At 37.0% G+C, this 14,301-nt stretch overlaps 1 protein-coding gene and 1 long non-coding RNA gene across 2 annotated transcripts; both read left to right on the plus strand.

Annotated features, from left to right (window-relative positions):
* Positions 1-3,974: 3,974 nt before the first annotated feature.
* On the plus strand, positions 3,975-6,444 carry LOC133860459 (uncharacterized). The gene is made up of 5 exons (XM_062296060.1): positions 3,975-4,045; positions 4,140-4,503; positions 5,934-6,002; positions 6,152-6,249; positions 6,398-6,444. Exons 1-5 carry the CDS (start codon positions 4,042-4,044, stop codon positions 6,442-6,444), a joined length of 582 nt encoding a protein of 193 aa, XP_062152044.1. The 5' UTR covers positions 3,975-4,041.
* Positions 6,445-11,174: 4,730 nt separating this feature from the next.
* On the plus strand, positions 11,175-12,074 carry LOC133861559 (uncharacterized). Its single transcript, XR_009899034.1, has 2 exons — positions 11,175-11,546; positions 11,755-12,074. It is a non-coding gene; the product is annotated as an uncharacterized LOC133861559 (long non-coding RNA).
* Positions 12,075-14,301: the final 2,227 nt, after the last annotated feature.

A 14,301-nucleotide genomic window follows, 5' to 3' on the forward strand; every position in this document is an offset into this window, starting at 1 on the left:
TATACTTGGCACTATTTTGGACATCAAAGGGAAAACGAAGGACAACTTGGCAGCTCGGCTGGATTTGCAGGAGATGGGGTTGAGACCTAAATTGCATCCGTTCACCGCCGAAAATGGTAAAACATTTATACCCGCGGCTTGTCACACGATGTCCAGGGAGGATAAAGAAAGCTTTTTAAAGGTGCTTCGAAATGTGAGAGTTCCAGACGGATATGCGTCTAATATTTCACGGTGTGTTCGGATGAAGGACCGTACAATTTCAGGGTTAAAAAGTCATGACAGCCACATACTGATGCAGCAGCTTCTACCAATTGCATTGCGTCAGTCATTGCCAGACAAAGTGGTCAGACCTATAGTTGAGATGTCAGCATTTTTCAGAGGCATATGCTCAACCAAGCTAACCCAAGCTGAGATGGACCGACTACAGGGTGACGTCTGTATCACACTGTGCAAGCTGGAACAGGTATTTCCTCCTGGGTTTTTTACTAGCATGGTCCACTTGGTCGTGCATCTTGTGCGCGAGTGTAGACTCGGCGGACCCGTGCAATATAGGTGGATGTACCCGGCAGAGAGGTAAAATACAGCAGAATATATATATATATATATTTTCATGTCACTCGTGGCATTAAACGGGGACAAGCCATTAATGTTTGTGTGTGCACCAGAAGTCTTGGAGGTTTCAAGTCGAATGTGCGCAACAAAGCGGCTCCTGAGGGGTGCATTGCGGAAGGTTACATAGCGACCGAACTAGTAACGTTCTGTTCGAGATATCTAGAAAATGCACCAACCTTCCACAACAGACCTTTGAGAAACCCTGATGGTTCCAAGGGGGCGGGAACACGAGTTAGTTTGAACCGGTTGACGATGCATCAGATTCATCGTTATATTGTGTTCAACTCTGAAGAGTTTCTCAATTTGCGGATGTAAGTAGTGTTTACATATTGAACCGGATTCAAATGATATAATTGATAATAACTAGTTTTTTAATTATATCCGCTGAATGTAGGATGCACAAAGACGCTATTAGGCGATCATGCGTTAGGGGTCGCATCACAGACGCTCTGATTGAAGCCCAACATCACGAGCAGTTCTGCGAGTGGTACCGCGCATATGTAAGGAAATAGTGGTATTTTCGTATATAGTATTTACCTATTTTCAGTGTCAATTTAAGATAGGGTTCGACAATATGCCGGTATTAACCGATGTATTCTTGTAATATATGAAATGATAACATAGGTTGATGGCCTTGACGATCAAGGTGGGGAGGAATTGGGGCTGCAATTGGTTATGCGCAGTAGAGGGTTGAAGGAGACAGCAGTGAAGTATAACAGGTACGTGGTAAACGGGAAACTGTTCCGCACGCTAGCCCATGATGTGGGAAGGAGGACTCAGAACAGCGACGTATGTGTGCCAACCGTTGAAGGCGAAACCTACTACGGGCAGTTAACCGATGTGGTTGAGGTCGAGTACTACGATAGGACTACGTACGTCCTATTTAAGTGCAATTGGGCGGACCCCACGATGGACAGAGGATTTAGAGTCGACCAGTATGGTCTAGCGTTTGTCAACTTCACTCACCTCGTCCACAGGGGAGAACTGCTAACTGACGAGTCTTACGTGCTTACATCTCAGGTAGACCAAGTGTTTTATGTCGAGGATGAAAGGAACCCAAACTGGGTTTGTGCCGTGAGGACTAAACCGCGCAACGTGTACGATGTTGGTCAGGGGGAAGGGAGTAGTGATGCAGATAATGCATATCACGAGTGTGTACCGATCATATTACCCACTGATGACCTGCATGATATGAATGATGAATTCGATCACGACAGGCCCGACATTGATCCGATTGAAGCTCCTGTTATACAATGATTGCTATATTTATTATTGGTACAATTTCCTTAAACTCAAAGTACTTTCTTAGTTTGCATAGAGCTCATTGTATATTATGCATATTCTTTTGTAATAATAAAATTAAAACGAATTTCAAATATTTTGTCTCACATTTGTTCGCAGGTTGCGATGGACCAGAGACCCCCTACTTGCGCACATCGTGCACCACGCCTACCCGCGCCTTGCACGACTACATCCACACCGGCGATGTCAGCGGCACTACATACCACACCGTGGCCACACGGCCCTGATGCCTTTTACAGACCATTGCCCCCGGGTACGGCGGGGATGAGCAGGTCAGATCCCGGGCAGACGAGCACAGCTGGATATTCTCCTTCTCTATACCCGCCTACGTCCACACCGGCGATGTCAGCGGCACTACATACCACACCGTGGCCACACCACCCGGACGCCGTTTATAGACCATTGCCCCCGGGTACGGCGGGGATGAGCAGGTCAGATCCTATCCAGACGAGCTCAGCTGGATATTCTCCTTCTCCATACACGACGTTATCGCAGTTGGGGCTGACCTCACCGGGTCATATTGATCGATGGTGGGCGCGAGAGTGTCATGATCTGAGCAGATTTCCGTTGTACTATCCACACCCCCTTACACCACCTATGCCAGTCAACCCTGATAGTGAGACTCAAGATGACAGATTCCCGCTGCCACAGCGGGGGGGGATGCCTATGCCGGGTATGCGGTCGGGACAGCTGTCGGCACTGGCGGGGGGTCAGGGCCCGGCACCTGGGGAGAGCCAGATGCCTGTTTATGGACAGAGCCAGTTGCCGCTTCCTGGGGAGAGTCAGGACCCAGATGTGGGGGAGAGCCAGCTGCCCCGCGAGGGGGACGATGTGATGTTGGGTCTTGATCAGTTAGCCCATGATGTCCCTCAGGATATGCCTTCGGATGACGATCATGATGATGAGCATCACCCAGAGGATGAGTTAGGCGAGGAGCATGCTGGTGACCCAGCGACCGAGCACATAGCATTCGACCATATTCGGCTGATGGGTAAGTACATTTTTATACATCATTATATCTTAATTTAGTAAGTTCGTATAATATTTAAATTGAATTCTTAATTTATTAATATAATTAAGTTATTTAGTGTTACTATATTAACGTTTTATATTTATTGACTAGGGTATAACCCAGACGGGAGCATTTTGAGGTAATTAAGGACCCGGAGAGAAATTGGGTGCTCCCGAGGGGTAAGAAAGTTGTGTTGCAGTACAATGCTGCAACACAACCCGTGGGACGAGCATGCAATCGTTATAGACGGGCTGCGGGCAAGATGTTACGGAGTGGGTCCCACATTCACTTGCGGGACAAATGGGCGAAGGTAGATAAACAGATTAAGCAGGCGATGTGGGATGCCATAATGGTATGTGTATGAAACTAATATATGTATTTTGTGAAATTAAAGTTAAGATGATTTTATTATTGAACTGCTAAAATTAATTATTAGATTGAATGTGCAGCAAGAATTTTATGTACCCGTATCCGTCGACCAGCGCCTGGCACAGAATGAATTCTGGGGTGATATGGGCCGTAAGCACCGTTCGTGGAAGTCGAAGTTGAGGACCCAGCTAAATATTCGAGACGGTGACACGCCATTGACAATACGTGCGAGAATGCCAGATACGTTTTTTGATAAGTATGACCGAACGGATGTGGAGGACGTACTGCACGAGTGGTGCACAAAAATAAATGTGGTATGTAGGTCTTTCAATGTACTACTATAATGTTGTGTTTTTTTAATAAACAGTTCATTCAATCATAGCACATAAGTAATTAAGTGTATCAATTCTTAAATTTTTTTGCAAATGTTCAATGTAAAGGAGAGGTCTGAACGAATGAAGCGGTTGCGGGAGCAGAATGACATCCCCCATAGTCTGGGGTCCAAAAGTTATGCCAGATTTAATCACGATGAGGTATCGAACAATATGTAAAAACCCTAATTCTTATTTGGACATAATTGTTCTTTCTTAACATTAAATGAATATCCAATGTTTGTTATATATTTATACTGTATGGCGACAGCGACAGACATCTATATCTGGCACGCCCCCCACTCGCGCCGAGTCGTTTGTGAAGACGCACACAAGGAAAGACGGCACTTACCTGAACGAGCGGACACGGGACCTATGCGTATGCTACTGTTAAATGTTATCGATTATTATTAGTTATGCGTGTGATAAAGTATTTATTAATTACCAGTGTTTTGTATGTTGACGACGTACAGGAGCGGATGACACAGAGTTTGTCACTGATCCTGCTGCCTCGGACCCCGTCTCATCAGATACGGTGCGTTGGGCACCTGGCGACGCGTACGAGCAAGCGGTTGGGCGACCCGAGTATGCGGGTAGGGTTCGGCAGGTTGGGCCGAACGTTACTCCTGTTCGCGGGACTTGTTTCTCGCATAGGGACCGCACACGGGGGGGACCGGCCGAGGGCACGTCTCAGGATTGGGCTGCTCATAAAATTGCGGAGTTGGAGGGCATAGTGCAGGCCGAGAGGGAGCGGGCTGACAGCATGGAGCAGCGCATACGACAGTTTGATGCTATGGAGCAGCGCATGCGACATTTTGATGCTATGGAGCAGCGCATGCGACATTTTGAGGCCTTCATGTCCTCTACAGGATTATCGTTCATATGCCCTGGTGCTCAGCAGTCTTCACCCGCACACGTAGGTAGTACGTCATCTGTTAGTAGTGCGCCTGCAGGTATGGTTCATATTATGTATACATTTAGGTTTATTTTTAATTTGTTCTCATTATTTGTTTAAATTTGCATATAATATTATGTAGGTTAATTATTTTTATTACTTGCAGGTAATGCGACAACGGTTGGTTCGTTGTCGCCTTCTGGACAATTGCTGAGCCAACAATCCCCTCTCGGGACTCCATCGCCCGTTACACCATCTCTTGCGGGACAATCGACAGTTGGCGAGGTCACGCCCGGGACTGCACCTCGTGATCCGCAGCGACGTCCTCCAGATTTGTAGATATTTTGTATATATTTTTTTTTTGTTAGTCACGAATAACTTTATTAAATCAAGATTTAAAAATTTGTTGATATTGTTGTGTAAGTAGTTATTGTTAGTAATGAATATGTTTATTAGTACATGGTATTCGAAATTTTAAATATTGTTGTTTTGATTAATTAGTGCAATTTGATTTTGTGATATTTTTGGATGAAATAAATTTGGAAAATTTTAGTAAAAAAAAAAATATATAAAAAAATATATAAAAAGAATATATAAAAAATATATATATAAATAATATTTATATAAAAAATAATATTTATATATAATACTGCGGCCAGTTGGCCGCGTGTATTAATGTACACGCGGCCATCTATTAATGTACACGCGGCCAGATGTTGGCCGCGTGTACAATAATACGCGCGGCCAACTGGCCACGTGTAATATTGTACACGCGGCAAATTGGCCGCGTGTATTAAAATACACGCGGCCAATTGTGCATTTAGCGCTACCAAGTCCACCGCGTGTATGTACGCGGCTACTTACCCGCGGCTAACAGTTCGCCACGTGTACAGTGACTGTACACGCGGCGAACTGCAAGTGGCGAAAAGTAATGTTTTTTGTAGTGAGCATGCAGTGCTTAAGAATTAAGAAGTAGGTTTTGTACGTCTAATATATGGTTTTTGGGGTTTCAATATGTGGCTTTTTTCTGATTGCTTTGATATGCACTCAGAATTAAACCTATTGTTTTTTCTTTTTCTTTTTTTTGCAATAATTAATGAACTCCAAGAACGTCTACAGTTTGATATATGATGTAATGCATGTGTGCAAAATAAAAAAACTGATCGATTGAGTCAGTCCGTTACTTTATTTAAGGGACTTCCCATACAAGTTTATGTATATATTATATCCTTTATCTGCCTTCTCACAAAGTTCAAGTTAAAGGAATTATTGCATTTGAGGCCGTAGTTATTGGAGAAAAAAAAAAAAAAAGGGACAGTTAGTGATAAACTACTCATTAACTGTATTCATAAAAATTCTGAAAAATATATAGAAATGGAAAGGCCGACACATTACTGTTAAAACGCCCTGTAGAGGAGACTTACAAGGAAGATAGAAAAAGGTTAGAGCAGCGCCTTGCTAAAAATACAGTAAAATCACATTCGATGCTTAAGTTAGTAAGTGATCGAGAAGGCCGCAGAGTATTGGCAAAGAGAATGAAAAAGTGTATTTACCTAAGTACGAACGTATAACCTTCCCTCCATTTTACAGGCTTACCATCTTGAATGCCAATTGGGCAATTCTTAGAGGTAATGAACCAGAATCGGAAATAAGTATGGAAATGGTGACACAAACATGCATGGAAGCTGGTAATATAACCAGCCAACCCATCAGATCTCTAGATATTGGTTTTCCCTTTATAGAATTCCTAACGAGAAGATTCTCAACAAGACCACCTTTAAATCGGAAGATAATAAAGTATGAATTGCGTTAATCGTATCCAATTGATCATCACAGAGGTGGAGAAGAAGGAATCGGATACATGTGTGACTGGGAGTACTTGAGATCTTTTCATCTAAAATAACGGTCAAATCTGATCTAATTAAGGGGTAACTCAAAATGGACATTTTAATAGTTTGTGTAGTTGAATTGCATACTCATAAACGGATCAGAATTCTCTCAAATTATTTATCCAAATTTAAGATATTTTGGACATGTTATTGTGAAATACCGCTTATGGAACCTATTTGACCGGATAAGTGGTTAAATAACCCAATTTTTATTTGGTCAGGTGGGTCACAAAAGCTACCGAGACCGTGAACGTTCCAAAATAAACTTTAAATTTCTTTTTTTAATTCTCAAATTAATATTAAAATGTCCTCTTCAGGGTCTGAGGGAAGGCTTTAGATCCATGTCATCCACACACGGGGTTGTTAAATATTAAAATATTATGGAAAATGAAGATGAATACATTAAAAAAATAATAATAATAACACAAAATTAGCAAAAACATAGTTTTGCATGCACAAAATCCGAAGGACTACATCTATAATATTATTGATCACTTGAATCCGAATTAGGGTTGGTAAAACGGGTACCCAACATGACCTGTTTAACCTTGACCCAAACATGACCCGTTTATGTTAACGGGTCAAGGCTCCAGACACGACACGAACACGATAATTTCACAGGCCACCCGACACGACCCGTGAAACCCGTTTAACATAATGCTTATTATTTTATAGCATTTTATTTTATATATTATGCTTACATAGCTTGCAATGAAATTTCCTCTATGTTTCAGCATCAAGGTGGGGTTTCAGCATAAGGTGAGAAGATCGATAAGGACGGAAGACTCAACAATTTTTTTTATTTTTATTTTTATTTTTTGGTGAGTACAGGAAGACTTAACAATTGACTTGGCGTGAGAGGCGCTCTCTTATTTTCAGACATTTCCTTTGTCATTTTCACTTTCCTTGATTTGAAAGGCCAATTTCACTTTCCCTGGTGTGTTTGGCAACGGGGTTGAATCTGGATTATTCTCTATTTTTTTTCAAAAACAAATCATATTTTATTCCACTTTTTTAAATTTTTTTAAATTTTATCTCATAAAGTCAAACATTGAAATTCGCGCAGTAAATTAGAATTAAATTCGAATTTCAGAGAATTCAATTCCCAAACAAACCATACTACGTTTCTGGCAGAAGAACCAAACACATTAAATTCTAGTATATATTATATCCTAATTTCCTTCTTTTTTAAAAAAAAAAAAAAACAAAACAAAACAAAAACGAAAAAGAATAGCTAAAAGAACAAGAAAAGTATAAATTTTCATTACGAAAGTTAATCCAAGGCAACAATAGGTTGAGTAGGATAGTACGTATATTTGACAAGCTTTAGGTTAGGCGAGATCATAAGCTTGGCAAACCTTAGGTTGAGCAAAGTCAAAAGATATATATATATATATATTAATTTTTAAAATAACATGTTAGCTCTTAGTTCGGGGCGGAGCCAGAAATTTAGTATTGTAGGAGCCAATTAAAAATATGATAAATGTAATTTTAAAAAAATAATGTTAATCAACTTCAACCCTAGAACCAAGAACCAATGGTAAGTTTAATAATAGCTTAAGGTGTCTAGCTAGCTTTAGAAGCGAGTGATGTGACGTGTGAGCAAGCGGGTAGTTTCTGTGTCATAGAGTTTAGGTTCAATAGCAGAGTCTAATGCTACCAATGTTTGCAGGATTGTGTTGTAATTGGAGACTTCAATGGGTTCTCCAAGGTAGAGTTCGAGTTATTGGAATCCAATGGGAATTCGAGTCAGGAGTCTAATGCAGCCAATGTGGGTATTCCACTCACTAAGAAAATATATATTTTTATATGTATTGGATTGATAAAAATATATATATTGTTTATGAAACTGAACCAACCATATGATGAAATGTATATGCTTTGAGATGATTTGATTAGTTTCGATTATGTTTAAACTATATCAATGATGTTTAAGAGATAGTGCAAGAGTAAAAAGTATTGACTAGATTTAAAGTGTTGAGTTCTGCGGTTGAGATTTAAATTATGCAAATTGTTTGAGAACATGTCATGTTGAAACTGTGTAGATTTTATAAAGAAATTAAGTTTTGAATGATTTCAAAGTGTTGGATAAAATGCTGGATTTGTTTAGTTTTAAAAGGACGTGATTTAACAACTGCATGATTTCAGCGTGACATAGTAGTGAAATATATACTGGTCAAGCACGGAACATTGAGCATGTAGTATAGAGCATACATACCAGCAGTATCAATATATCAGTAGCATAACAGTATCAGCAGCATATCAGTATCAGCAGCATATCAGTATCAGCAGCATTATTAGCCCCAGTTCATGCATAGCATATATAGCATTGTTTTGTGAGAGATGTTTTTATGTTATGAGTAGTTTTACTAGACGTATTGGTATGCATAAGAGTCTTCATGAAAAAGATCTTATGTATATTTCTATCGGATAGTCATGTGTTAAGGTCATACATTGAACTTGAAAGTACATGGATACATGATTGCCCGGGTGCGAGTAATGGCATGTCTATGAGTAGAAAGGTTGACTGTTCTTGTTCTTCAGGAAAGACGTGTTAGCATGATTGAGTTTAGCTCTAGTGCTCTCATGATCTACTGACGTTCAAGGTACGAAGCTAAAATACGATTAGAGATGATGTTGCGAGTGTTTTGTTGACGGATGTTGTCCTAGTACGGAAGAGTAAGATGCCATGTTCTTTGCTTAAGACTTATGTGTATACGTGATATCTATGATGAAGTGATCGTGTGCACATATGTCCAAGCGATCGATAAAAAGTATTATTATAGAAGGGTCTATATGTAGAATCTTCCAAGCGGTAGATTGAAACTTCTACATATGTTCACAGCTATATAGTATGTTTTAAATGTTTTCTGAATAGTCGGTGTTTGCTGCATTAGCTGTTGGTAAATTGTGGCTAATATAGTGCTCGCACAACTAAAAATATAATAAAGGTTGGTTCTTTGTGAAAACTCAGTTAGTCTTATACCATTGATGTCTTAGTATGTTTCATGCTAAGGCGGTGAACTCATTCTTTCACCTATGCGGATGTGGATACCACCACAACCGTGTAGATGGTGTTTATTTGGCTGCAGGTACTTCGGTATAGTTGATGGGTTGGTAGCAGTGTACTTGAGATATTATGACTGAAGCTCGCAGCGACAGTTGTAATTGTCGGACCACGGGTTGTCCACTATTTTATAGGTTAGGTATGGCTTGTGACGTTTGTGTCACTTATTCTTTGTTAAGCCATTATTGTTATGTAATGATTGTGTTAATAAAGACTCAAACAGATAGATGTTAAATGGCTCAATGTTGTAATTAATTTGTGATAGATGTATAAGTTGTAATTTCTGCTATTCAGATTTATGTTTTCCGCTGCATAGATAGATGTATGTTATACTCTGATTATCAGGTACATGTTATGGGGCATGTGCCATATGTTGGCTGAGCGACACGTAGTCGTGCCACTGCGATGACTCGTTTTACGTTTTGTATATAAAAAAATAAAAATAAAAATAAAAAAACGGGTCGTCACACAAAGACTTATAGGCCGAAAGTGATGAACTGTATGAGAACCACTTTGCTTTGGAACAAGGGCAATGAAAGTGTGATTCTGTTCTTTCAACAGATGATTACCTTGGAAAAAGTTCCGAACAAAACCCAAAACATCATCCTTAACAGAGGACCAATACTTCTTATAGAAAAGAGCTGTGAAACCATATGGGCCAGGAAATTTAGTAGAACCAAGACTAGCAAGAGCTTGAACCACCTTAACCTCAAAGGGAATAGAGCAAAGAATAACATTATCATCATCGGAAATGGTAGGAGAAAACAGATTAAGCATAACAATTGACTTGGCGGGTCTTCGGACCTTTCCTTTGTCAATTAATGTTGTCTTTGACATCGTCATGTGTGCCCCCCTCCTAAATTTCTTCGAAAAAGCAGTTTTGAGGACCCTAAACACTTACAACCTATTGCTTGACTTAGAACACATTGGCATGTACGAGTCAATGCAAAAAAAAAAAAAAAAAAAAAAAAAAAAATCACTTTAAAAACATTTTTATTTTTTATATAACATAAATCACTTTTTAATATCATTTAAACAAAAAATCTATTAAAAATTTTATTTATATTTTTTTACTTTATATCACATTAATCACCTCTTACCACTTTTAAAATAAAAATTCAACTACAAAATCGTTTAGCAAACATACCTAATGTCATGTAAACGTTTGGCCCCCCAACTAACAAATTAAGGAGATCGAGCTCTTCAAATTTGCAATCCGGCTACCATATATAATGCAGGAAAACACTTAAAAAAAAAAATCATATAGAGAGTATCATAAAAGACTGAATTTTGTCTAAATTAAATATTTACAAAAACTAAATAATATCATATTCTAGAAATTTCTCAAAATTATAAAATTAAATACAGAAGTCTTCCAAATTCCAATATACAACTATGACATCCTAGCCTAGCTAGTCACCCTTGGATAAAATATAAAAGATTACTTCTTCTAAAATCAAGAATGCTAGCCTTATAGCCTATAGGGAAACAATAATGACGTCCTTAATTAATTAATTCCCTTGCTTGAAGATGAGAAGATGAGTATTCTTTGGTGGTGATTATATTTCACAAACACATTGCTATTATATGTAATTACGAGGAAGGCACACACACATATATATACAGAACCGGCCGCCGGTGCCTTTGCAATGAAATTTCCTCTGTATTTCAGCATCAAGGTGGGGTTTTGGCATATGAAATTTCTGTATTCCTTTTCAATCATTTTGGCTTCTTCTCGATCGGCTGACTGACTGACCCGACTCTATCGATCTTTTGGCATGTATAATGAAATGGTCAAATTAGAATCTCTCTAATTCCTCTCACGCTCGCATAAACAACACTGCTTGCGCGTGGACGGCGCCCCAAAATCAACTATAAATAAGCGTAGATAAGAGAAGGTAAAGCTCACACATTAATTTACTGATCATCTATCTCCAAATTATGAGGGCCTTCTTTGTAGTATGCCTTCTTTTGGCTTCCATGATCCTTCTTCCTTCCCCGACGAAAGCTCGAGAATTATCTCAAACTGGTTAGACTACCAAATCCCCTTGGGTTTTTTTTTTAATTTTAATTTTAAGTTTAATTTTTTTTATTTTTTATTTTCAACGTACGTACATCACAGAGATATATAACTGCTGCATAGCCTGCATATATATTATAATATTATATTAATTTGTTTGCTTGACATTAATTGTTACAAATTAAATGGATTATGTGATACCGTGTTTCTCCAACAGAAGTTGATAAACCCAAGCCTGTTATCAACTGCGGCCGTGGAAAAGCATATGCGCCTTGCCTGCCAAATAAGCCAAAGCCACCGCCAGAGAAATGTGATCCTTACAGCCGTAAGGGTTGCTAGGTGCAGCCCTTTGAAAAAGAAATATCTGGTTTCAATAATGAAGGTGTACGTTGCTTAATTAATATATATGTGAACACACGCCTTCGCCTTCGCCTTCGGGAATTTAGCGACGGCTTTTGCTGTTATGTTAATTGTATGTATTTTTCCTTTCCTTGCTGTACGTACGGTAGAACTATAAATCTACGTGCTTTGATGTCATATTTGCACGATAAAAGTGAGCCCACGAATACTCAGTGTATTTGCTTATGCATATGGGATGACTGTTTTTTAAAAAAAGTCGTATGGGTCTTACACTTTCTTAATTATATTAAACGGAAAACTTTACTTAATTATAACTCATGATGTTTCATCATTTTTGTAATTAAGTACTCAAACTTTTTTTAAAATTAAAAAAAAAAAAAAAAAAAAAAAAAAAAGAGGTATTTTGAAATTTTTGATAGAATTTAACAAAAAATTCTAATGGGGTGTTGAAATTAAAAACTAAAAAAAAAAATTGAACGATAAATATCTTAAATTGACATTTTTTAAAAAATTAAATACTTAATTATAAAAATAAATAAAGATAAGAGGTTATAAATATTAAAGTTTCTCCTATATATCTACGCACAGTAGAACTGTATATCTACGTACGTACTTTGATGTCATATTTGCCCAATAAAAGTGAGCTCACGAAAACTCAGTGTATTTGCTTATGCATGGGATGACTGAATTTTAAAAAAGTTGTATGGTCTTACACTATTCTTATATTAAACGGAAAAATTCATTTAGTTATAACTTATAATTTTTCATCACTTTTGTAATTAAGTAATTAAATTTTTTTTCAAAAAAAAAAAAAAAAAACACAAGAATATTTGAGAATTTTGATAGAATTTAACGAAAAATTTTAATGGGGTGTTGAAATTAAACAAAAAAAATTGAACGATAAATACTCTAAATTGACATTTTTAAAATATGAGCACTTAATTGCAAAATGAAGAAAAATCAGGGGTTATAAATATTGAAGTTTCTCCTATATATTAAAAGAAAAAATGCCAATGACTTCCTCCAAGAAAAACCATGAAAACCAAGCTAGGGTGATGTAATTATATACGACAGACAAACTTATATTAAAATCAAAAGAGATTAATGCCAAGAAGAAGTGGCCCGTTTTACGGTGATAGCCCGAGAGGAGTTAGAGGGATTCTAATAAATAAAACAAAACAAAAAAACACAGAGGGAATATATAAGAGCTAGATAAGATAAATGATTTTTGCACATTTTTTATGTTTCTTTTGTACATCATTTTTTTAAATCAACAGTTAAATTTGTAGGACTCACAAGAATCCATGTACATGTGAGTCCTACAGATTTAATTAATGATTGATTTAGAAAAGTGATGTACAAAAAATGTACAAGAAATGTGCATGTAACATGTCTCGAGAGAAAAAGTCGATCCCTCTGCATGTGAATGTATAGCAATATCCTACTTCAAATATAAATTAAAATTAAGTATAATAATAATAATATAAAATATGGTACAAATACATAATAGTTTATCTATTTAATTTGTATTGAACTATGAGTTGGAGTAAATAGAAGGAAACTGTGGACCATGAGCCACCCCCAATTTGTTTGTTACCTATAAAATAAAATAAACGGAAAAATTCACTAACTATCCCCTTCTCTTTCATCGCTTTTGGAATTATATTTTTAAACTTTAAAAAGTGTCAATTTAGTGTATTCATCTTTCAAATTTTTTTTTTTGTTTTTCAATTTCATCATTCCGTTAGAATTTTTATTTAGATCCTAACGTCAAAATTCCTAAAATATCCATTTTTTTTTTTAGGAAAAAAAAAATTGTAAACTTTAGGAGTTGCTCAGGATTTAACACAATTTGCAAAAATACTCATATCTAAATATTTGAAATTTTTTCTATATTAAAAAAATAACATTAACGGATTTGTGAAATTGAAAAAATTTAAAAGATGAATACATTAAATTGACATTTTTTAAAGTTTAAGGAAATGATGAAAAATCCTACTAAAACTTCCAAAATGCCCCTGTGTTTAATTTAAAATATATATATTTCAGAGATTTAGGCATGGGTCTTTTTGCAAATTCCATTAAATTCTGACCAACATCTAATCTTAGCAAAAAAAAATTTCTTTTCCTAAAAAAAAAAAGGGTAGTTTGGAAATTTTTACAGGATTTAATGGAAAATTCTAATGGATGGTTGAAATTGAAAAAAATTGAAAACTGGATGCCCTAAATTGACACTTTTTAAAGTTTTGATACATTTTTGCAAATTAAAGTAATGAAATATCAGAGTTATAAGTTGAGTTCTTCCTTATTCTTTTTTTCTAATGGAATAATCATTATACGTACCAAACGTAAGATTTCCAAAATAATAAATGCGATATATATTTTTTTTTTTTATGTAAGTACG

This window comes from Alnus glutinosa, chromosome 2 (assembly GCF_958979055.1).
Source record: "Alnus glutinosa chromosome 2, dhAlnGlut1.1, whole genome shotgun sequence".
Lineage (NCBI taxonomy): Eukaryota > Viridiplantae > Streptophyta > Magnoliopsida > Fagales > Betulaceae > Alnus > Alnus glutinosa.